This window comes from Urocitellus parryii, chromosome 1, assembly GCF_045843805.1.
Source record: "Urocitellus parryii isolate mUroPar1 chromosome 1, mUroPar1.hap1, whole genome shotgun sequence".
Taxonomy (NCBI): Eukaryota; Metazoa; Chordata; class Mammalia; order Rodentia; family Sciuridae; genus Urocitellus; species Urocitellus parryii.
The window spans coordinates 210,971,094-210,993,823 of NC_135531.1; the positions used below are offsets into that span (position 1 = coordinate 210,971,094).

A 22,730-nucleotide genomic window follows, 5' to 3' on the forward strand; every position below is an offset into this window, starting at 1 on the left:
CCAAGGCAGTTAGTCTTGTAACTCTGTGTGAACTGTGGATTGTGTTCTCACTCCAGTGTTCCTTATCTCCATTGCAGATTTCTTTTTCTATTATGCTGTAAGATTTTTTAAATTGGCCTTCTAGATGAACAACTGAAAATGGTCTGCTTTTACATCAGGTGAACCTGGCCTATGTGGAAGCGGCAGAGTACTTTTCAGAACCTGTTAACAGGGAACCTCCTTCCAGGGAAGCTCAAATACTAACTTTGAAGAACACACCTGAATTTGATATCCTTGTTATCGGAGGAGGAGCAACAGGCAGTGGCTGTGCACTAGATGCCGTCACCAGAGGTAAGTCTGCTGTGATGAATGTGAGGTAAAGTTATCATCCTTCTCCCCAGTATAAATATGGACAGCATGTACTATATGTAGTGAAGTCACGTTTCTGCTGGTATTTCCTAATTTTCCTTCTTTGTGAAGCACCTTTACAATTTTTAAAATATAGGCACTGCACAATTTAAAAAAAATATGTCTTGTTTTCACTTCAGTGGATTTATCTAAAAAGTACACATTATATTCCTAAAAATTCTTCGATGTTCTACTTTTTTCCTAATTCATAATAAATACATTTGTATGAAATTAAAATATTTGTATATCACCTGAAATCACATATAAATGAAGTAATCTATTAAAATAAATATTCTTTTTATTTGTATAGCAATGAAAATTTTCTCTTTCAGTGAGGTATGCACTTCAATTTGTGAAAGTCAGTTTATGTGCATAAATGATGGAAAAGATATGTTAGACTATGACTAACACAGTCCTGTCTCAGTCACCCTGTCTACTACTGGTTGGCATTAGAAAAGACAGGAAGAGAAGATCCCTAAAAACGAAAACATAATATAACATGTAAAACAAGACATTTTAGTATGGAACTCCAGTGCTCTTATGCAAGATATATGTAATAAAATAATGTCAAGGAAATCCAGGTGCATATTCTGACTCAGTTTACCAGGCATCAGTTACCAGGGGTGTGTGTGTGTCTGTGTGTGTGTGTGTCTGTGTGTGTGTGTGTGTGTTTATCTGCATATTTAGATTAATTACTTGATTCCTCTGGTGTTCTTCATCTTCCAAATGGGGAAAAATACCTTCTTTGTATGACTATTGTGTTAAATGTGCTAATTACAAAGAGAATTTGACCAGTGCTTTTCACACAAAGTAGAAACCCAATAAATTATAGAAAGTACTATAGCTGCCATTATTAATGTGAAGGTAAGAGATTTTTGGAATCAGGTGTCCTGGAAGAACAATACATGCTGTATCTCAAGGGTATTGAGATATTGAGATATTGCTAACAAAGAATTTTAACTCAATATTTATGACTGTTTTATACTTAATGATGATAATTTATTATACAGATATTTTTTCTCAAATATATTGATTTACCACCACCATCATCCTGTATTTAGTTATCTTATATATCTGGTAGAATTTACTCATGAAATTAATTTAAGGAGATTGAAGTTCTCACAAACAGATATTACTTGGATTACTGTGATTTCACAGGACTGCCACTTAGGTTTTGGTCCATGAAAACCTCACAGCCTCAGTCCTTTTTTTAAAAAAATTAAACCTCATAATGCTTAGTTCAAAATATAGGCACTGAAATCTACTCAGTTACCATGTAGACCCCAATTTTCATATAAATTCCTGTTTCCAGTCATGTAATATAATTTGAACCAGAATATTCTGGAACACTCTAAAGTGAATAGGTTAACACCTATTATCTTCATATGGTAATTTTGAACCTAGCTTTTTATCTTGGAGGCCTGAGCAGGAGTATGAGGTCTTTCTTGGGACTACTAATTCCAGAAATTAAAATATACTGGGTGTGTATCAAAAATATCATTTCTCCAGGAGGGTTTAGGAAAATATGTTTCTTGGCATCTCTAGTTATTTCACGCAATTGTAATAAAATACATAGTCACTGTTTTTATATCAATTCTGCAGATATTCACTGAGTACCTACTGTATGCTTGGCAATGAAAGGTACTACATGAGAATACAAATGTGAGTATCTTTAGTGTGCTCACAATTCTATAGTGATTGTGTAGACCAGTCTCCATTAAAGAGAATGTGTCTTTCAAAGGGCTCAGGCAACATTATAAACATGTAAAGATAAAGGTAGTCATATCTATGGAGAATTGTTAGTCAACAAGCTGCTGTTTAGCATAATAGAAATTTTAATAGGCAAATATTGCTTGTTAAGAGTGTTCCAAGCTGAAGGAACATGCAGAAAGAGTAGCATAGAATCAGTGTGTGTAGGAGACAGAAGCACATTAATTGGAGCATGAACCAAATAAATGGGGAGAATATGAGAGAATAATAGGAAGGCAGGACTGGGTTTGTAGTGCCAGAAGAGGGATTTGACATTACTGAACAGGCCTTTGGGATACTGTAGGTTTGGAGAACATCACTTGGTGATATGGAAGGAACAGAGATGGGCACATGCTTTCAAGAGGTCTGGAGACAATTGAAATAGAATGGACGTAACCTGATAGTGCATTAGGATGTACAGAAGGAGGGAATATATCCCAAGATTTCTTCCTTTTCCTTTTTCTTTTTCCTTGTTAAGATATGAATGATCTGAATATTCCTGTAGACTCAGGAAAAAGCCAGGCAGGGGGAGAAGCTTTAAATGCAAGGAATAGAAGGGGAGCATATGGAGCAAGGCTATGTGAAATGACAAGGAGAGGAATTTCAAAGTCTGAATTTTGGCAGGAGGATGAGATTTGTTTCTCAGAGACAGAAACAAAAGGTGAAGATTCTAAGATGTAAAACAGGGAGCTTGTGTGTGAAGTATTCCTAAATAAACAAAACCCAAGTGAGATGTTCTGCTTATGGGTGGGAGGAAGGGACTTGAGAATACAGCAGGCATGAACTACCTTATGGAGAAGGTAATAGAGTGCTTTGGAGGTTCTTTTTTTAGATTAGAAAATGTAGACTTGTTTTCCAAGTAGGATATTTTGTGTGTGTGTGTGTGTGTGTGTGTGTGTGTGCATGCATGCACATGTGAATGTGTATGTGTGTTCTGTATTGCTGAAAGTAAAGACAGATAAAATAGTAGGAGAGAATCTCAAACTGAGAATAGACTGGGCATTAGAGGTAAAAGGAAAAAAAAATGAGGACAGATTCCATGGAAGCAGAGGAAATTGCTTAAAGGTAGACCACAAGCTGAAGGGGGCAGGACGTAAGGAAAGTTAGAAATGCAGGCTTTGGTAGAAAAGTTAGGATAGATTGAATAACTGACAACAAGTTGATCGCCAAAACCCTGTTACTCCTTTCTTCCTTTTGAAATCTCACCTGTGCTTGCTTTTGTGTACTTTATATATTTATATCATTTCAAAAGCATAGATAAGATTGTATTACTCTTTTCCAGTGGTTTCTTTGCAATAGCAGTGTAGTCATCATTTACATGTATATAGTATTCATTTTTTAATGAAAAAATTCCATTTTTTCCACTTAAAAAAAATTTTTTTTTCATGCTAGGCATTGAACCCAGAGCCTCATCCTGCCAAACATGTGCTCTACCACTGAGCTACATCCCCAACCTAGATTTTTTTCTATTTAAAACAATGATATTTATGAGTGAAGTATTGAACAAGCTCTGAGAATACAAATAATTTTAAGAGTCAGCCTTGGGCTTGGGTTGTAGCTCAGTGGTGGAGTGCTTGCCTAGCATGCACGAGCCACTGGGTTTGATCATCAGCACCACATTAAAAAAAATAAATAATGAGTTAACTAATAAATATAAATAAATAAAATAGTATTTTTAAAAAGAGTCATCATTGTCTGCAAGAAGCTTAGTTTATTAATATTTGTTATAAAATAATTGTTTTCTTTGAATAATGAAGGGAATTCAGTAGTGATCATGGTTTAATGAGTGAATTATCTCATGATTGTGGGAGTGATGGTGATGATGATGAGAATGGTCATCATGATCATCATGATCGTAATCATGATCATGATTTTGGTGAGAGTTTCAGAACCTGAATATTGATCAGGTTTTTAATCTTATAGTTAATAAAAAATGTACTTTTAACATCTCTTGATATTGATTATTATCTTAAGACAGTTGCTGAAGAATGTCTTAAAAAATATAAATATGTATATGGAATTGTGATTTGCAGAAGAGATGCACAAATCTTAATCTATGTTTCTTTTACTATGCTGGTGGCTTTCTGGGAGTAGTGTTTATAATTAAAATGTATAAAGAGATGCTGAAGGTAATCTATATTTATCTTTTTACTACAATTTCTGATCATATCAGTAGCCCTCTGAAGTGTGAAATAATCATGGGCATTTGGTTAATGAATTGTGCATTGTTGCTGTTCATTCATGGAATTTGCTCTTTTATTATATTTGATGCTTCACTTAACAACAAATTTTGCTTTCTCTGCGTTTGATATGTTTTTACCAAATTATTCCTGATTGTATCCATTAATCTTTAGTCACATTTGACAAAAATAAATTACTGTGATCTTTTAAAGTTACCAGTAATAATTAGATTTTTCAGGACATCAAAGTTTTTGGGGAACCACTAGATGTTAAAGGGCTTGTATAAAAATGTTTGCACAAGGTTTTTGATAAAATACTGTGCCCAAATGCAATTTTGGTGATGGAAAAGCGAAGGCTGTGGAGGGAAGAGAAGAATCTGTAGAGTCTTCATAATGAACCTTTGTTTGCATTCTCATCATTGGCATTTTCTTGAGAATCAATTTTCATTTGTTTCATTTGGGAATGTTATTTTATAAACATAATATGCACAATTCTCCTCACGTTTTCCTGTAGGTCTCCGGGATCAATAGAAATTTCTTCACCATTTAACACCTCTGTGTGCAGTTTCTGGGCAGAAGCACAGCCCTGATGCCCAGTTGTGGGCACTTTGCTCCTAAAGGAAGCAGGAATAAGGAGCATCTGATAAATAAATATATTTATTTACTCCCTCAGGGTTCTACCAAGTGTTTTCCTTAGTTATTTATATTGTTTTATGTGAATTTATGTGTCTGGGATCACCCAGTGCATTTTAACTCTCATGGCTTCAGTTCACATTCCAGATAATACTGCCTCTTGCTGGAGGAAAACATTGTTTTTCTCTCTTAAAAATTTTGTATGTACTTTTAATTTATAATGGTGTCTGAGTATCACCATAATTTTTCCACATCTAAGGCAGTTTTACATAGTGATTAAGGACATAGTTATGGAGGTAGAATTAACTGGGGTCTAACATTGGCTTCCTTTGATTAGCTCCATTACCTTCCAGAAGGGTCTTAACTTTACAGAGAACTTCAAGTTTCTCAGGGATAATGGAGAATAATAATAACTTTCTTCCCTGTAAGTAAAGGTTTGGGGAAGGGAGGATGTATGTGCATTGAAGAAAAAAAATGGAAAGAAGGGAAAGCCTTGTTAAGAGTGCATTCTGGGAATTGGAGGCCTACCTGACTCAGCTTCTTCCCTACTCCCTTGCCATGAGGGTAGGGAAAAATCCCCAAAAGTAAACTTGCAAAAAGTTTGTTGTTTGCTGGACACTGCTAATAACAACAAATTGAAAATCCCTCTTAACATTAATCTGGAAATTTAACATAATTTTGGTTAATATAGTTTTCCTTTGGTGTAGGGATCAGGTTCAGGAAAGAAATGAAAAGCTGTGTTGAACTTCATCTGGAGAGATAGACCTGTGAGATTTGTTAGATTAATATTGAAAAAAAGTACTGATAAGAAAAGTAGAGACCCATAAGAAATGAAAGTGTATCCTAAAGCTACACAATTAAAGTAATTTGGTAAGGGAATATAGACATCACTAAAACTAAAGTGAGAGTCAAGAAATAAATGTAAATATGTAAAGTTTAGAATATGGTGAAGATAGCATTTCAGATCTGTTATTACTGGTTACTTAGTAAATTTTGTTGGAGTATCCAACCTCTCCAACTTGTGTGTATATGTGTATACAAGTATATGTGTTGTATTTATCATACTCCATGTGGATCAAGGATTTAACAACAAAACTCCAAAAAATTATTAGAATGTGTACATGAATTTTAAAAAAAATGGAGTAGGAAAATATTTTCTTAGCACAATACCAATAAACTATAAAGAAAAAAATCTCCTAAATTTGATTTCATAAAAATTATAATTTGTCAATGGCAAAAAATAATAAAATAAAATAGTGTGAAATTTGTAAATAAATAACATGTCAAACAGACAGGGTTTGTTATAGTTGTTTTCAATTTTTCCATACCTTTTTGTTTGAGTTTGTCTTTGGTAAATAGTATGTAGCTGAATTCCATTTTTTGCATTTTTTAAATACTTAGAAGATAGTAAATGAATTTAATCCAGTTATATTTATTTGGATTCTGTATCAATTTTATATTTCTTTAACCTATCTTTTTGCTTTTTTTTTTTTTTTTGGTTCTTTTGTGCCTATTACATTAGATCAGCTTGGTATCATGTTCTATTTCCATGCCCTTGTGCAGTTATTGCTATCCTCAATGCCCTTTAGGGACTTTTCCTGAAAGCAGATTTAGCCTTCTGACCCATGTTGATCTTGTGGTCCCCTCAGACCATCTGCTGAACCAGCTTATGCCTTGCTATGCTGCTGTCTAGAATGCGTCTGTCATCCTATATCCTGGCCATGTCCCAGGCCCAAACAGTGGTTAAGAGTAGCTTGCCAAACTCCTTGTGCAAGAGGCAGAGCCCTTCTTCAGTCTCAGCATTCAGTGCTCATCTGGCTTTATTACCTTTCCTCATAATGGCTGGTTGTATTCCTGTTTAAGCATAAGCATAGAACATAATTGACCTTTGTTGCTTCTGTGTTTTATAACTAGGAAGCCAGCAATGTATTATTTTTATTATTTTCTCTTCTCCTGTGTTGTTGAGATATTCTTGTTTTGAACATTGGCTATTTTAAGAAGAAGAATGTAAAAGGAGAAACCACAGCACTAGAGACTTTCTTTTTCCTGAACAGTATTACTACAATTTTATAACTTAATACAGTTTTGTGTCTTTAAAATCACATGTGCATTTAAGGAACACAGAGTATGTTAAGGAACACAGAGTATGTTAATGACATAATTTAACTTAACATAGTATCTTTTATTGATAGTTTATCCATTTCCTAATATAAACACAAAAATAGATATTCAAGTAACAATTGAGTATATTTGTACTTCTATAAAATGCTCACATTCACTGTCAGGAAATGCCAGTCAAAGCACAGGATCCCAGTCAAATCCAGAATGACTTTGCAGCTGTACAGTGGCATTATTTTTTAAAGAAATTGATCCTTCATATAAAATGTACAGCCTTTGGGTTAGTCCCTTTTTCTTATTAATGGCAATGGCTGTCTGAAATCCAAAGTTAAGTGCCCAAAGCTTTTCTAAAGAAAGATTATCTAACCTTTCTTTAAACGATATCAGTTTTTCTTCATGGAGCTGTGAATTTAATACCTATGCTTATGGTTCTAACGTACAAAGTATCTTAAGTTTTCTGATTTGTGTGTTATTACCTTGGTGCCTTTGACAGTTACTCTATAGTGATTATTCTTCTTGCCTTTCTATTTAAAAACATCTTTATAATGGCATTTCTGAAATTTTATCCTAATGAAATAATTATACAGGGATTTTAAATGAAAATACAATCTTGAAGTACTGGCTTTAATAATGAAAAAAGAAAATAAGTATTCATAAATAAGGAATTTAATAAATAAATCAGTGTAAACATTTAATGTAATATCATCATGCTTTAAAAATAATATTCTAGAAAATATTTATTGACATGGATAAATGTTTACAATAAACAGTGTTAAATTAAAAAAACTTAAATATGGTATATGATCCTATTTTTAAAAAATGTACATATGTGATTATATACATGCATAGAAAATGTGAACATTTAAACACCCAAATGTCAACTATGGTTATCTCTGAGTAGTGTAATTACAGGAGAGTTTTATTTTGTTCTCTTTGCTTCTTTGCATTTATTATATTGAGCATGTTTTCATGCATAATAAGATAATCAGTAAAAGGTATTAAAATGTACGTCTGTTCTATTCCATGTTGTGAAAGTTAAATGTCGTACCATTTCTCCCCTTAGATTGTAATTATCCCTCTGTATTCACTCAGCTGTCTTGAACACGAATGGGTTTAGGTGGAAGTAGCAGGGCACTCTCAGCTCAGAAAAGACAAAGCTTTGCTGAACCAGAGCTGTGCTCAGCCCAGACTCCTTGCCCTGTCCAGAAAATACCAGTCCATCTTGCAAGAATGTAGGATGAAGATAAGTGAAAGGGAGATTTCAAGTTGATCTTATTCTTTCTCTGTAACTGACCTTGTTATTCCTCCTAAGATTTCAGAGTAATTTTACTCCAGAAATTAATATTTTATCACTGTTATGAAATTTCTGAGACTTCCTATCAAAAGTAATCAATAATAAAAAAATAAAATAATAATATCACTGTCAAGTGATCTGGTTTATTGGTCATCTCACTAATAATGTACCTTATTGCTTTCCATAGAAAGTAATTGCTAACAAAAAATACACAAAAGAAAGAATGGAAAGGGGGGAGGGAAGAAGGAACCCACAAAGTATTACTAATAAAATATTTTTTAATTTAATTTTTTGTTTTTGTTAGTGGTGCTGGGGATGGACACTAGGCCCTTGAGCATGCTAGGCAAGCACTCTAACACTGATCTATGTCCTCAGCCTCTCATTAAATCTTGAAATAGTAGCAAAGTACCTTAAATGCACAGAGAGCCCAGCCTTCCCTGCCTGGGTAAGGGGAACTTACTCTTATCTGAAGGACAATCTTGCCTTGACTCTTCAGATCCATAGTAATGAGCGGTGATATGAATCCTGGATACATTATTTTTCATGTTCTTTAAACTTAATTATTTTACCTAGGAACACAAAATTATGAGCACTGAATTTCACTAAAAAATACTACTTAGTTTGAGAGGATGAAATAATTTCCTCACCTTATACTTAAAGTATAAAACCAAGCTTTTAAATTTAGATCATTAATTCTTGAGGAAATAGAAAAGAACACATTAAATAACAAAGCCACACTAGAACATCAAAAGACTTGTAGAAATTTTGTTTTTCCTGCAGTTGGTTAATCAGTAAAGGAAAAAAGTTATGAGAAGCTGTTATAATTTCTAGTAATGTCTTGAATCTGTGTTACCTTCCACCTTCCTGATTCCCACATTCTCATCCAACAAAAATAAGAAACTCAGAACATTTGACATACAGTAGCAGTTGAAAAATTTTAACTCTTTTCCTTTTATAGAGTTTTTAAAAATAGCTTTATGGTTGTTTTAGGGTTTTTTAAAAAATAGTTTTATAGAGAAATGTTTAGTAACTTTTAGGTTATATGATGCTTTAGTATATCCATTGAGTTGTAATTTTGGAGACATTTTTGGTTTTATCCTAGAAGGAATAGTCTAATTTCTCCCCAGAAATCATGGAAATAATAACAAACAACAACAACAAAACCAGTCCAGTTTGACTGAGGGGCTCATTTTAATTTTTGTTGGTATTCACTAGGGCTTTTCACACAAATACATGTGAATAACTTCTAAAATGTCCAGTACTGGAAAAAGCAGTTTGGAGAGCTTGAAAGTGTTAGCTCTCACTTATATTTCTTGAAATATCCTCCTGAGATGGCTTGCTAATTCTTGAAGTAGTTCTCTGCCTCACACTGAATCAGTTTGGGAAAGAAAAAAAAAATCTACCCTGACAACTCAGCCCATAAAATTCTCTCTACTTATAACCCTCCAGTACCATCTTTCGCCTTGGGAAGCTGGATCTTCACTGCTGTGCTCTTTCTGTGTGCCCTGGTCCCCTTAAGGAGAACTGAGCCCTCTGGAGTCCTTCTCTAGTTGTACCTACTCCCCACCCAGTCAGAAAAATCTTTCTGGAACATCAATCAGACTTCTCATCTTAAAACACTTTAGTGATTCCCTTGACATGCAACATAATAGCATTTCTCAAAACAATAGCTGAGAAATTCTAGAAAAAAAATAAATTTTATTCATTTTTTATAATAAAAATAATTAACAAGCATACTCTGGTTCCTCAGAATGGATACCCTATAACTGAATACAGTACTCATATTCATGGTTGGGTGACAATGATGCCAAATCTTGTACTTTCTAATGAAGTATTTCTTTCTAAAAATGACCCAGAACCTGTAGCCACATTCTCAGAGAAATTTCCCTTTTGAAGAGATCCAGAAATTACTTACTTGTGAGAACCAATAGCCTATAGGACAGGATTCAAATGTTCCAAAGTAGATGAATTTGTTGATTCATTGTCAAATTTGTGATCTTTATCAGTTCTTCCACTGATCTCCTTCACATTGTCCCCTTGTACCCTGCTCTCAGCCTTTGAGTGATAAGCAGTCCTTGAATAAGCTGGGTCATTTCAAGCATTGACTACCTTTTCTTAAACTGGTCTTTGCCATTGGTAACTCCTTTCATGTGCTCTACCCATCTTGAAAACCACTCTGTAGACAGACTTTTCTGAAGATCCATCCCCAGAGACTGTTGAAAACTCCCAACTTGGCTGCAATTATTCTTATCACAAGTAATTTTGTCATCCATAAACTATGTCCCAAATTTAGTGGCTTAAAACAACAATATCACTTTGTTTCAGAGGGTCAGGAAATGTGAGTGAGCCTTCGCTGAGTCCTCAGGTTCTGTGACTCTCTCAGGTTGCAGTGCTTCCTCGTGACTTCTATGGGAAGGTGTGGGAGGGTTCCCTTCCCAATGGCTTTTGTTACTCATGACCTGTTGTGTATGGTCTTTCTTTGGTTTTTGGACTCACAGCATGAGGCTTGCTTCACCAGAACAAAGGGGAGGGCAAGAGAGAGTGGTACCACGAGAGAATGTGTCCCAGTTTTTTTGTAACTGAATCACCAAATTAACTTGCCCTCATGGTTGCTAGGTTCTGCTCTTTAGAAAAAAGGTTCTAGGTCTAGCCCACATTCAAGAGCAATGGGTTACATACTAAGTGGGGAAGTTGGATGTCTGGGGACTATCTAAGGAGTCTGTCTCAGCAGGCTCTAGGACATCTTTATGCAGACCCAGGTGAGGTTGCTGTGATTGGATGGATGCTGTTTTTCCTCTCAGTTTCACTTCTCTGCCTCTTTAGTATGGGCATCTTGAAGCTGTGATTGTGATTCTAGGGTTTAAAGAATCACAATCTTTAAATATTTTAAATAATCTGGCTCCTAAATGCCATTTGAAAGTCAACTCCCTCGTCTGATCTTCAAGTGAAGAAAAAATGGTCTATTTTAGTGATGAAAGAAGAACTCTCTGGGTTGGACTTACTAAGTAAAGGTGATATAGCTCACTGAGACAGTGCTTTCTTAAGAGATTTGCAAATGTAATTCTGACTATTTTGGATTTATGTCCTGAATTCAACTTCTACACTGGAGTAAGAGGAGAGTCTTCTGTGTTTTTTAATGTGACCCGTATAAAACTCTGGGGCTCTTTGTTTGCTTGCCTCTGTTTTAGCTGGGAACTACTCAACAGTCTGGTCCATGCCTAATTCATATCTAGCATCAACACTTCCAATATGGTTCCAATATGGTTTTTGAAATATGTCCTAACTTGCTTTTTCTGTGTCTCAAATGTATCCAGTATGAAATTCTAAATTTACAGTGCATTGCTATTGTTTAATAGATCTGAATGCTATAGAACTTTCTTTGGCATGCATGATTAAAAAGAGTGCCTTGGGTCCATGATACTTATAATTTCTGTGTTATTTTACTAGTTAGTTAGGGCTGTAGCAGTTTTTGACCTTGAATCAAAATTCTCTTCTTTTTTCTCCACACTTTTCAAATATTTTGTCCTTTGAAGTCAAGGGAATTGCCCTGATTTTATGATGACATTTGGGCACGATATTTAAACTGCTAAAAGTTATAAAAACGACCCTTTGGTATTCATTGTAATAAATGGCTCTGCATTGAATACATGCACAGGTTCTCCTGTTCAAGCGTTGTGAGCCCAGACTGCTCCAGTTGCATATTCTCATTGTAATTGGATTCCATGACATTCTGTCACCCCCCAAGATTGTGCCTGCCTGTGGAAATTCCTCCCTGCTTGGGGATGGTGTAGACTCTGGGTCTTGTGAAGTTTGGCTTTCATCTCTAGACTTGTAACATTTGTAGAACTGCTGGTCCTCTACAATCCTGAAGAGGCATATTTGTTTCTGTTGTAAAATAAAACATATATATATATATATTTCCCCTAAGAGCAACCCTCAAATAAAGGGGCTGACTTACTTATAGAATTTACCCATTTTTGCTCAACCTCAGCTCATAGAGAATATTTTCTTTATAGATACATGGTATTCATTTGTCCTGGATGGTATTTTCTTTTAACTCTAAAATATTATCATGTTCAAATGTTTTAGACCATAAACCCTCAATATTAGAACTTATTCTCTTCTTTCATCCTGTTGTGATATCTTTCCCCTTTCTATACCCACTATAACACGTAAAAACACCCCAGACACATTTTCAATTAGGAGTAAGCATACACCAAAAGTCTCAGGTTTATTGGTGATGTATTAGAGTAGATTAGAGATAAGGAGTTGGAAGATGTCTTGGCTCTTGTAGGGAGGATAGGTATGTTCCAGAAGGCTTTGCTATAACATGCAGTTTCTCTATGTGAATAAAGAAGGGTGCAGGCTCTCCTTTGACCCCCTAAATGTACCAGAGCGTGTTGCTGCCATGAAATTGTACTGTAATATTTTCTAGCTGTGATTCATTCACAGTTTAATATGCTTCTAGTACTGGCTTGACTTTTCCCCCAGGAAGAGCCTAAAATCTCTTAATTATAATATAGACAGTGTACTGCACTTTGAATACAAATTTATCCATGTTCAGACTAATTTTTCTTGTGATTGTCTCTACCCTGGAGAAGTGCCTTTAATGAATTACATACAAATTGTGTAATTTAAGAAGTTAATTTGGTTTTCTGGTTACACAGGACTAAAAACAGCCCTTGTAGAAAGAGATGATTTCTCATCAGGGACCAGCAGCAGAAGCACTAAATTGATCCATGGTGGGGTGAGATATCTTCAGAAGGCCATCATGAAGTTGGATATTGAGCAGGTAATTGTGTATGCTGGTTGTTAAACAAAAATTGCGACTATGCTTTTTCTACCCAATTAAATCGGACTCTTTTTTTTTTTTAAATGGCTTTTAACATTTCTTCCTATTGGAAACACCTATTTAGTGTATGCTGTCATAATATCTTTCAGGAGAGGTGTGTCAGTTCTTTCCTGTAGTATTATGTTTATAGGTAATCAGGGGCTTTTTCTACAGAAGTATGTCAAAGTAGCAGATTTACAAAATCACTTTGGATGTGTTGCCTTTTAACAATTGTGATTGGGTTTTTGCCAGTGGCCACCAAATTGCTCCTTTGCAAGCTGTTTCAGGGGAGCTGTGTTGTAATGCAGAGGGAGTGCCAAATTGATCCTCTTAACTGCAACTGCAATCATACGCTTATATTGTCACTGACATATTCCTAAGGAAAAGATGATCTGAGTCATGCTTTTCCTATGTCACACTTTATTGTGTCCAGTCTGCCACCATTTGAAAACTGCCAAGGCAGTGTGGAAGATGACATTTCCCAGAGGGGTAAAAAAAAAGAAAAAAATCAGCTGCACTCCCTATCTGCTTTTCGTACATGAAAAACACAGAAGCACTGACTTGACATTGTCAAGTTTTGAATCTGTCCCCCTTTTTTTTCCTTGACAAGTTAGTTTTGAATCTGTCTCTTTTCCCTATGTTTCTCTTCAGTATCATGATGAATGCAAAAAAGAAAGAAAGAAAGAAAAAAAAACCAGCATGGATTTAGAGTCAGCTAACTGATGATGTGTTCTGCATTATCTGCTGAATATCTATGAACCTTAATCTTTTTATTTGTGAAATTAGTATTATAATAGTAATGCTAGCTCTTTAGAGAGGCATAATGATAATCACAGGAGTTAAGTTAAAAGCTTTTTTTAAAAAATAATCTACCTGTAAAATACCGTGCAACTGCTGCATACCATCTTTGCTGGATTTAGTGAAGGCAAGAAGGAAACTTTTAGCATGAATTTGAACAATCTGTTATCTCTAACCTGGAAAAAATATTATGGGGAACTGAGAAAGGGGGACAATACAGAGAATGCAAGATAAATGGTTACAATAATCTTGTAACTCAAGTCAGGAAAATATCTTACACCTGGGAACTCTGACAGCATGTTTTTCTCCTATGCAAATACAGTTAAGGTTTCTAAAAAATCTTTGAGGTTGACAGCATGATGTATTATTAGAAATTTGATTAGGAGGGAGCTATCCTCGCTCAGAGGTAGAAGGTTTCTGTGTATCAATCAGTTGGCAGGGTGTCTATTTGCCATTTGAAAATATTATGATCTGTTACTGCCAAACTAATTTTCTCTGTTTTGATTTTCAGTATAGGATGGTAAAAGAAGCCCTTCATGAGCGTGCCAACCTACTAGAAATTGCTCCCCATTTATCATCTCCATTACCTATAATGCTTCCAATTTACAAGTAAGCCTTTTGGTATCACCTGTATACTATTGCATGTCTGAGGTCAATAGAACAACACAGTTTTAATGGAAATAATCCCTCCACGTGTGTTACTTAATGTGGTTTTAAGTAGTCGTAATCTTGAGTCCCTTTCAAACATTTTCTTAGGTGTATTTAAAACGTGGATTTTCCTAAATACTCTGCAGACTTATCTCTACAGATCAGACCTTGAAAGCAATGGAGGTTGTGTTCTGTTTTTATAATTGGCAGTATCTTATTCCATTTTCTGGGAGTATGTATATGAGAAACTACATCTGTGCTAAGGAATATTAGAGAGTCATGTGCAGGGTGTAAAATACAGACCCAAATGGTACTGTGTTGCAAAATCTGAAACTACAACATAGCAACTCAAAACTCAACTATTTGAGGTCATTTTAAATGTCTGAGCTAGCAAAAACTGAAATTTTGCTAGGAAATATCAGGTTATAAATTAGAAAATCCAGTTTCCTAATGTTGTGGAAACTATCTGTGATGTTGCCTAAGTTTGTGTATTCAGGTTCAGTAATATGAAACAAAGTGGATAGTGCAGCTCATTTAGCTGCATTAATGTAGTGAGGGCTTGAAATAGATATTACAGTTTTGGCCATCTTTTGCTCTAGATTTCTGAGAATTTCTTAGATCAGTGATTCTCTTTGCTGGGTGCATGTTATAGTCGCCTGGCCCTACCCTACTCTATTTACATCAGTCTCTGGATATGTGAGGGCCAGGTGTTTGTATTTATTTTTAATGTTCCTCAAAGAGGTGTAATATATAGCCAGAATAAGATTCTTGGAGAAGATTCATTTGAAATCTCACTGATTCATTTACTTATATACTTCAGCTAGATTGCTGTCAAAAATAGTTATATAGGGCTCCTGTCCCTTTTGTAGGTATGCTTTGTTTTTCTTATATGAAAAGTCTCTTAGCCAGGTACAGTGATGCTTGTCTATAATCCCAGTGACACTGGAGGCCAAGTCAGGAAGATTGCAAGTTTGAGGCCTGCTTTAGCAGCTTAGTGTGACAAGAACTCAAAAAAAAGGAGAAAAGTTTCTTGTAATTTAAGGTGGCATTCTGTTACATTATACTCTGTTTCTAAAGAAACCGTTTTCCCTATTTATGCTGTAGATGGTGGCAGTTACCTTACTACTGGGTAGGAATCAAGCTGTACGATCTGGTTGCTGGAAGTAATTGCCTGAAGAGCAGTTATGTCCTCAGCAAATCAAGAGCCCTTGAGCATTTCCCCATGCTTCAGAAGGACAAACTGGTAGGAGCGATTGTCTACTATGATGGTAGGTGATGTTTTGATTTTTTTTTTACAAGATGTTTTCTCTCTTACTGTGACCCCTTAGAACATACTATGACCCTTACAGTAAATTCTTAATGAGGTACTTTTGCAGTCTTACTTTTAATGCTAATCTTAGACAGCATACAAATGCACACGTGTACATGCACTGGTTCACCATTTTCTTTAGCACTGACTGAAAACTACCTATAATGTTTTTGCTTCTAATGTTGTTTATTTTACATACTCCTTTTCTTCTCTAATTTCTACATGTGTCTCATGGTTGGTTTGGTCCATTTCTCATTGTTATGGATTTGGACCCCACCCTCGTGCCATTTAATTTGTTATATGTTTGCCAGTGAATACTTGCCTTATGAATATATTATAATGTTGAAAGCAGCTGAGGATCTGTTAGGTTTTCTAGATGAAACCTCTATTTTCAAGGGGTTATAAACCTAGAGAAAAATGCCCCTTGGGCTGAAATTGACATATTTGTATTTTGCATAGGACACATTCTTGAGAATATAATTTATGTAATGAAGGTAGATAAACATTGCATCTGTTAAACCAAACCCTAAGATTTTATTGCTTATTTTATTGCTGTTAGATGTTTTCTAACAGTGACATTACCCAGTGTCCATTTGCTGTGTGTTCAATATGAATTCTTTGTGTCTGTGTGTGTGTGTGTGTGTGCACATAGAATATATTTTTGTGCACTTTTATTTAAAGGAACTCTAAACATTTAGTATAACTACAGAAGGGGCACAAAACAAAATAGTCAAAGCCATTTGTGAAATTTTACTGGTAGTTTTAAAAGGTGTGTGGGACTGGAAAATGGTCCCAAGGATATCCATTTACAAGGAAATAGCTGGACACAGATAATTATACTTGTTCAAAAGGTCTTAGAAATTTTGTGAACAAAGCATAGCTTAGGCTTTGTATCTCAGTTACTCTCCCTTTTTCACATTATGTTATCTTTTATCTTTGATGTTAGATATCTAAACTCTTAGCATGTAGAATTTTTTTGTTATTGTTGTTTAAAGAGACTTTCATATCTATGCTTCATATTATGGGATGTCCTCAAGGCCAACCCTACCTTTTTTCTTCTTCTTTCCAGTGTTTTGTTTCTGAATCAATTCAGCTGTCTTTCATATATAAATGCAAAATGTGTATGCTAAGGGGACCACAGGGGCCAAACTGAAGAAAATGTCCCAGGAGCAACAATATTAGAAAAAATGTTAAGGGTCTTAGACAAACATTAAAAGCTAGAAAATTAACAGTTTGCAGTGCCTTCCCACATCTGACCACCACAGGGGGGCCACTTAACCACTTTTTTGGTGCCCTAGATTGAGCCTACATGTTAAAGGACAACCTTGACTGTGAATTTGCTTTCTCTGCATCAGACCCTTAATGTTCATCCATTGTAGTTTATTAAGTGATTACAGTAAAGAGGTTTTTGGTTTAGGAGAAGTAAGAAGGCATTCTGTAAATAGCATCTTGCTCATCTTGACATAGAAATGTTTGTTGCCTTTGCTTTTATTACTCATCCTTTTCTTATAAACCTTCTCAAATTTTTATTCTTTTTCTATATCATGTGTTGTATTGGGCAACCACTAATTTTATTTATTAGGTTGTGCATATCTGAATCACCTCATGAGGTATATTATTGGATATCATATCTGAATTTGTGACTGTCATGTGTTACTTTCGCATTCTTATGAATTATAGATTCTTATTGATTCTACATGGAAAAACCAAAGAAAATCTATGTTACATAATGAAGAGGAAACATTATTCTACTAGAATTAAGAGAAAGAAGAATTTCTTTAGTCTAGAATTGATCTTTATAGCTTGTTATAGGTTGTAAAATTGTAAGTTGAGCAAAGATTATTGAAAAATTTTAAAATTGTTATTGAAAATAATTTCAAATTGCTAACTTGGAAATTGGTTGTAAAATCTTAAATAATGAACTGAACAAGAATTATTTTCAATATAATTCTATTCTGATTATTATTTGCTGTTACACCTTGTTCTGAAATGATATAGACCTAACTATGTCATACCTGAGGTGAGGCAAAACAAAAATATACAACAGTAAGGTTCTTTGGTTTTAAAGCTGTATTCACAGATAGAGACAACTCCTGTTTTACCTAATATAATGTGATGGGCAAATTAAGAATCTGCATGGAAATAACTTACAGAGGAACTTGTAGGTAAAAGAATTGAATGCAGTAGATGCATGCTTAGAAAATGTTAAATGCCTTATTCTTTGACCAAAAGAAGAATTCAAAGTATTTCAAAGAGAACAAAATACCATTGTGCACATTAACCATTACAAACCCAATTGAAAAAATTTATAAAACTTTTTTAACAAGAAAAAACCCCATACTTTTCCTAATAAATGTTTATTATGAGACTATAATAACAGTCTCAGTGTGTTAGTCAGCTTTTCATTGCTATACTGAAATACCTGACACAAACAATTAAAAGGAGGAAAGATTTCTTTTTTTTTTAATATTTATTTCTTTGTTAGACACAATACCTTTATTTTGTTTATTTAGTTTTATGTAGTGTTGAGGATTGAACTCAGGACCTCGTGCATGCTAGGCGAGCACTCTACCACTAGAATATTCATTTTTATTCCAGCCTAAAACTCAGACCCAGACCCAAGGAAAGATTTCTTTTGACTCATGGTTTCAGAGGTTTCAGTTCAGAATTGACAGGCTCTATTGCTTTGGGCCTGAGGTGAGGCACAATATTGTGGCAGAAGGGTGCAGCAGAGGAAAGCTGCTCAGCTGAAGACAGCTAGAAGCAGAAACAGAGGTAGAGAAGAAAGGGCCAGGGACAAGATACATTCCTTAAAGGTATGTGCCTAGGGACCTACTTATTTCCATGCTCCACCTGCCTACAGTTTCCACCACCTCCCTGTAGTTTCAAATTATTAATCCTTCAAATGGATAAATCCACTGATAATGGTAGAAGCTTCATGATCCAACCATTCTCCAAAAACTCCACTTCTGAATTTTGTTGCATTTGGGATCACACTTTCAACACATGAGCTTTTTGGGGACATTCATATCCAAACCATAATAGTTCACCTAAATGATTTCAAAATGAATTGAGGCTACATGAAATAATGTTTTTAAAATACTTAAATGGTACATAAGTACCCATTTAAAAGTGAACAGAAATAATACTTTTTATAACTCATACCTAGGAAGAATTTTAATTCTTTTGAAAAAGTGTCATAAGTGATCCTATGAAGTTTTGCTAACTAAAAAGTTATTGGTAATACATTATCATACAGCTACTTCAGCACCATTGAAAAGTGAAATATAACAGTGTGAAAATGCAGTGAGGAAGACTAGTAAATATTATTATGAACTTGGTCCAAGAACTGAGATAACCTTTAAGATCTTGTCAATATAGACATATTAGGGCTATTCCATTTGAATTCTAAAATGTACAAAGGTCCAAAGAGTTTTCTTAATCACTCATAAGCACAGTTTATCCTAAATAATTCTGATGGCTATTTCATATGATTAAGGCAAAATCAGTTTTCCCACAAAAGTCCATAAAGCTAATGGAGTAAATTCTCTGCACTTTTGATACAGCAATGATGGTGATTATTCTGTATATGGCGTCATTGTGATCCATTGCCATATTTTATTATTAACTGCTAAAAACAAACTGACACATGGAGGAATAACTACTATCTTTTCGGTACAGACAGGTAAATGTCAAGTTTCTCAGTTAAATCCACATGAAATGAAAGTTGGGATACAAAGTGACATACTGGGCTTTCCTCTAGTTGTATTTTATTTTTATGTTCAGTTGGAGAAAGCATTCTCTAAACAGTCAAGTCTGGCTTTCTGAATGAGACATGTACTAGTGTTTTCTATGTAGCCCTTTGCTTTCTCTTAGTGGGACACATCAGCTGGCCCTGGCCACAGTCATTACCAACCATGAAAGGGTTGCTATGAGAGAGCATGGTGACCAAGCCAACTCTTCCTCAACAAGAAGTGTTTAAGGCATGCCACCTTGGGTGAACTTAGCAGGCTCTTAAATTATGTGAACCAGCTGCTGGGAGATAGCCAGTTTCTTAAGGAATTTATTTTATCTTTCTCTATCCACTTCAGTTTTCTAGTTCCCAGTGTGGATCTTTGGTGCCATTCTAGTTGGACTTCAGTCATCCAATCCAGTGCACAGAATATGAGATATAATTAAAAATCATTAAATATTTAAAATCATTAATACCCCCGTTAAGCTTCTATAAAATGATACTATAGAACAAAATTATAGCTTTAAATTCTTTCTTTCTGCCAGTCAAGACGTTGACAGAGAGAAATGTCTGTTATTACATACCTGACGATGCCTGTAAGTATTCCTCATGCACATATGAAAATAGCAACCACAAGAAATTGCATCAGCTTTCCTAATGTAAATAAAAGTTGGTTACATCCATGTTTCAAAGAGGAAATTAAAGCCCTGTGTTCACTAGAATATTCATTTTTATTCCAGCCTAAAACTCACAGCATACAAATAGATGAATTCAGCTCATGAGAGAGCAAAGCCAATTTAATCTCTGGCTCCCCTGAGGTAAATGTAGTTCACGGTCCTGCCCCCACCCCAACCTCTGCTATAATCCCTGGATCCTGGAGGTAAAAATGCATTGAAGTGAGGAAAATTCTTCAGCAGGATATAATGATCCAAAATGACAGGGACAATAATGACAATGAATTTCATGTCTCCCAGTCATGAGCTGGAGATGCTTGACTAGGCTGACTTACACAATTAAATTGTTACAGGTACAGCAGGAGATGCAGTTAGCTGTGCTTTGGGGAACGATGCCCCTGGCAAAAGGCAAATTGTGGAATTCAGATCCTTTTGTTAGGAACAAACTATCACTCCTTTAAGCATGTACCCTAGATGATTGTGCACTTTAATAAAAGAAAGCCTGGGTAAAGACAAGTCTTTTAAGGTGTTGATCTGTCAACTTTAAAAACTTAAAAAAAAAATCAATTACTTCATTCCACAAAGGTGATTTTTTTTCACTCATGGTTTCATTTTTGTGTTTTTCATTGAGTTCCTGGAGATAATCATATCTTAAGATTGTGCTTGTGATCTTCATTTATAGTATTTATAAACAGTTGTTGAGCAAATTGGTGTTATCTACTTTAAATTGGATAGGCATATTTTCTTCATAGCAGAAATAGCTTAAATAAAGAACTGAACATTATGTGTCTGTAACCAAACTAGCACTGCCATTTTGCAAGTTTGGACTACTTGTGTAACACTATTCTTAAAAATTGGAATGGTTTCTCTGAAGCAGAGGGTCTTGAGTAGCACAAGACCATCCACTGGGTTGTAGGAAGAATACATTAGATCTTCTACTAAGATTATCTTTATTCAATTCCATATAAGGTCTTCTTTTGTGCATGGTTCAAATGTACATAACATTTGGTACAGGGTACATGTATCTTATAAATGGATATACTTACTGGGGATGTATACTGACATTTACTTTTAGGATAATTTTAATTTCTTTTTTGGACCATTGAACTGGTAATTTGCCATCATTTTATTTCTTTGATAATTGGCTAATTTAAATATTTTCAAGATAGATGTATTCGGCATGAGGAAAAATTCCTTCGAAGTGTAAATGTTACTGAATCTCTTCCTTCATTTCCCAGGGTCCAGTTTTTATAAACATTGATTGAGGTGGCTAAGAAGAAACAAGCAAAACTATTGAATAAGAGGGGATATTATCTTGGGGACCTCAAAATTATAAAATTTGATACAATACATTAAAAACTTGTGTTATTTTTATTTTAATCTCCATGTTAAAAGAAAAAATAAATTTATTAAGTTCTGTGAACAATTTCCATGGCTCCTACCATTTTCAAGCCCTTATTATTGTGTAAAGCCCTTATTCAAGCCCTTATTATTGTGCAAGCCCTTATTATTGGTACATACAAAAGAAAACATATAACGTGTAGGATGTAAAGCTTAATCACAAAGACCCTGGAATCCCAAACCAGCCTTAAAACCTAGAATATTACCAATACCTTGAAGTTGTAGGCCCCTATTCTCCAATTTCATCCCTCTTTGCTAAATACTAACTGCTATTCTGAATTTTATAATTTGGGTTCTGTCTCTCATGCTTTAAAATTGTATCACATATACATACATTTAAAAATGATCTGCTATTTAGTTTTCTTTTTAAACTTTGTAAAAATATTATATGATGTATTATATAAATAACTGTAAACACTTCGGGGAGCAGTTGGACACCCTGAAGTCAAGCATGCATGCATCTTTATGATCCAGTAATTCTGTTATTAGGATCAGCACTTATGTGTGTTCGCCAGGAGACATCTAAAAAAAAAAAGTTTATCAAAGCACTGGGTGTAATTTAAAAAATGGAAATAATACAAACATTCATCAATAGACAAGTGAATAAATCACTTATGGTCTATTCATGTAATAGAGCAAAACAGCATTGTGTATGAATGAACTATAACTAAATCAAGTAACATGGATGAGTCTTAGGGAAATGATATTTACAAAGGGATGATACACTGTCTCACAGTTGTAAGCATCACAACCATAATACTTTCCTGCCAAGGTTGCTGCCTTGTAGTTGAAACATCCATTTGGAAGTAGATGACTTGAATTTACAACTTAACTGCATTTTGAGCCACATGTTGCACATCTATAAACTTAGGCTTATGATGCCTAACAAGCAGGCTGTTTTGGACTTAAATGAACTAATAAATATAAAATACCTTTATAGGTACAAAGCATTATTCAATAATTAATTGTCTTATT

At 34.7% G+C, this 22,730-nt stretch overlaps 1 protein-coding gene across 7 annotated transcripts in view; it reads left to right on the top strand.

Moving 5' to 3' along the window:
* The window catches only part of Gpd2 (glycerol-3-phosphate dehydrogenase 2), a 153,809-nt gene that overhangs the window by 75,245 nt on the left and 55,834 nt on the right, over window positions 1–22,730 (top strand). For all 7 annotated transcript variants that reach the window (XM_026401474.2, XM_026401475.2, XM_077802606.1 and 4 more), the window contains 4 exons: window positions 159–330; window positions 13,029–13,153; window positions 14,502–14,599; window positions 15,743–15,906. In XM_026401474.2, the coding sequence (XP_026257259.1) occupies window positions 159–330; window positions 13,029–13,153; window positions 14,502–14,599; window positions 15,743–15,906 (559 nt within the window). The remainder of the gene's footprint in view (window positions 1–158; window positions 331–13,028; window positions 13,154–14,501; window positions 14,600–15,742; window positions 15,907–22,730) is intronic.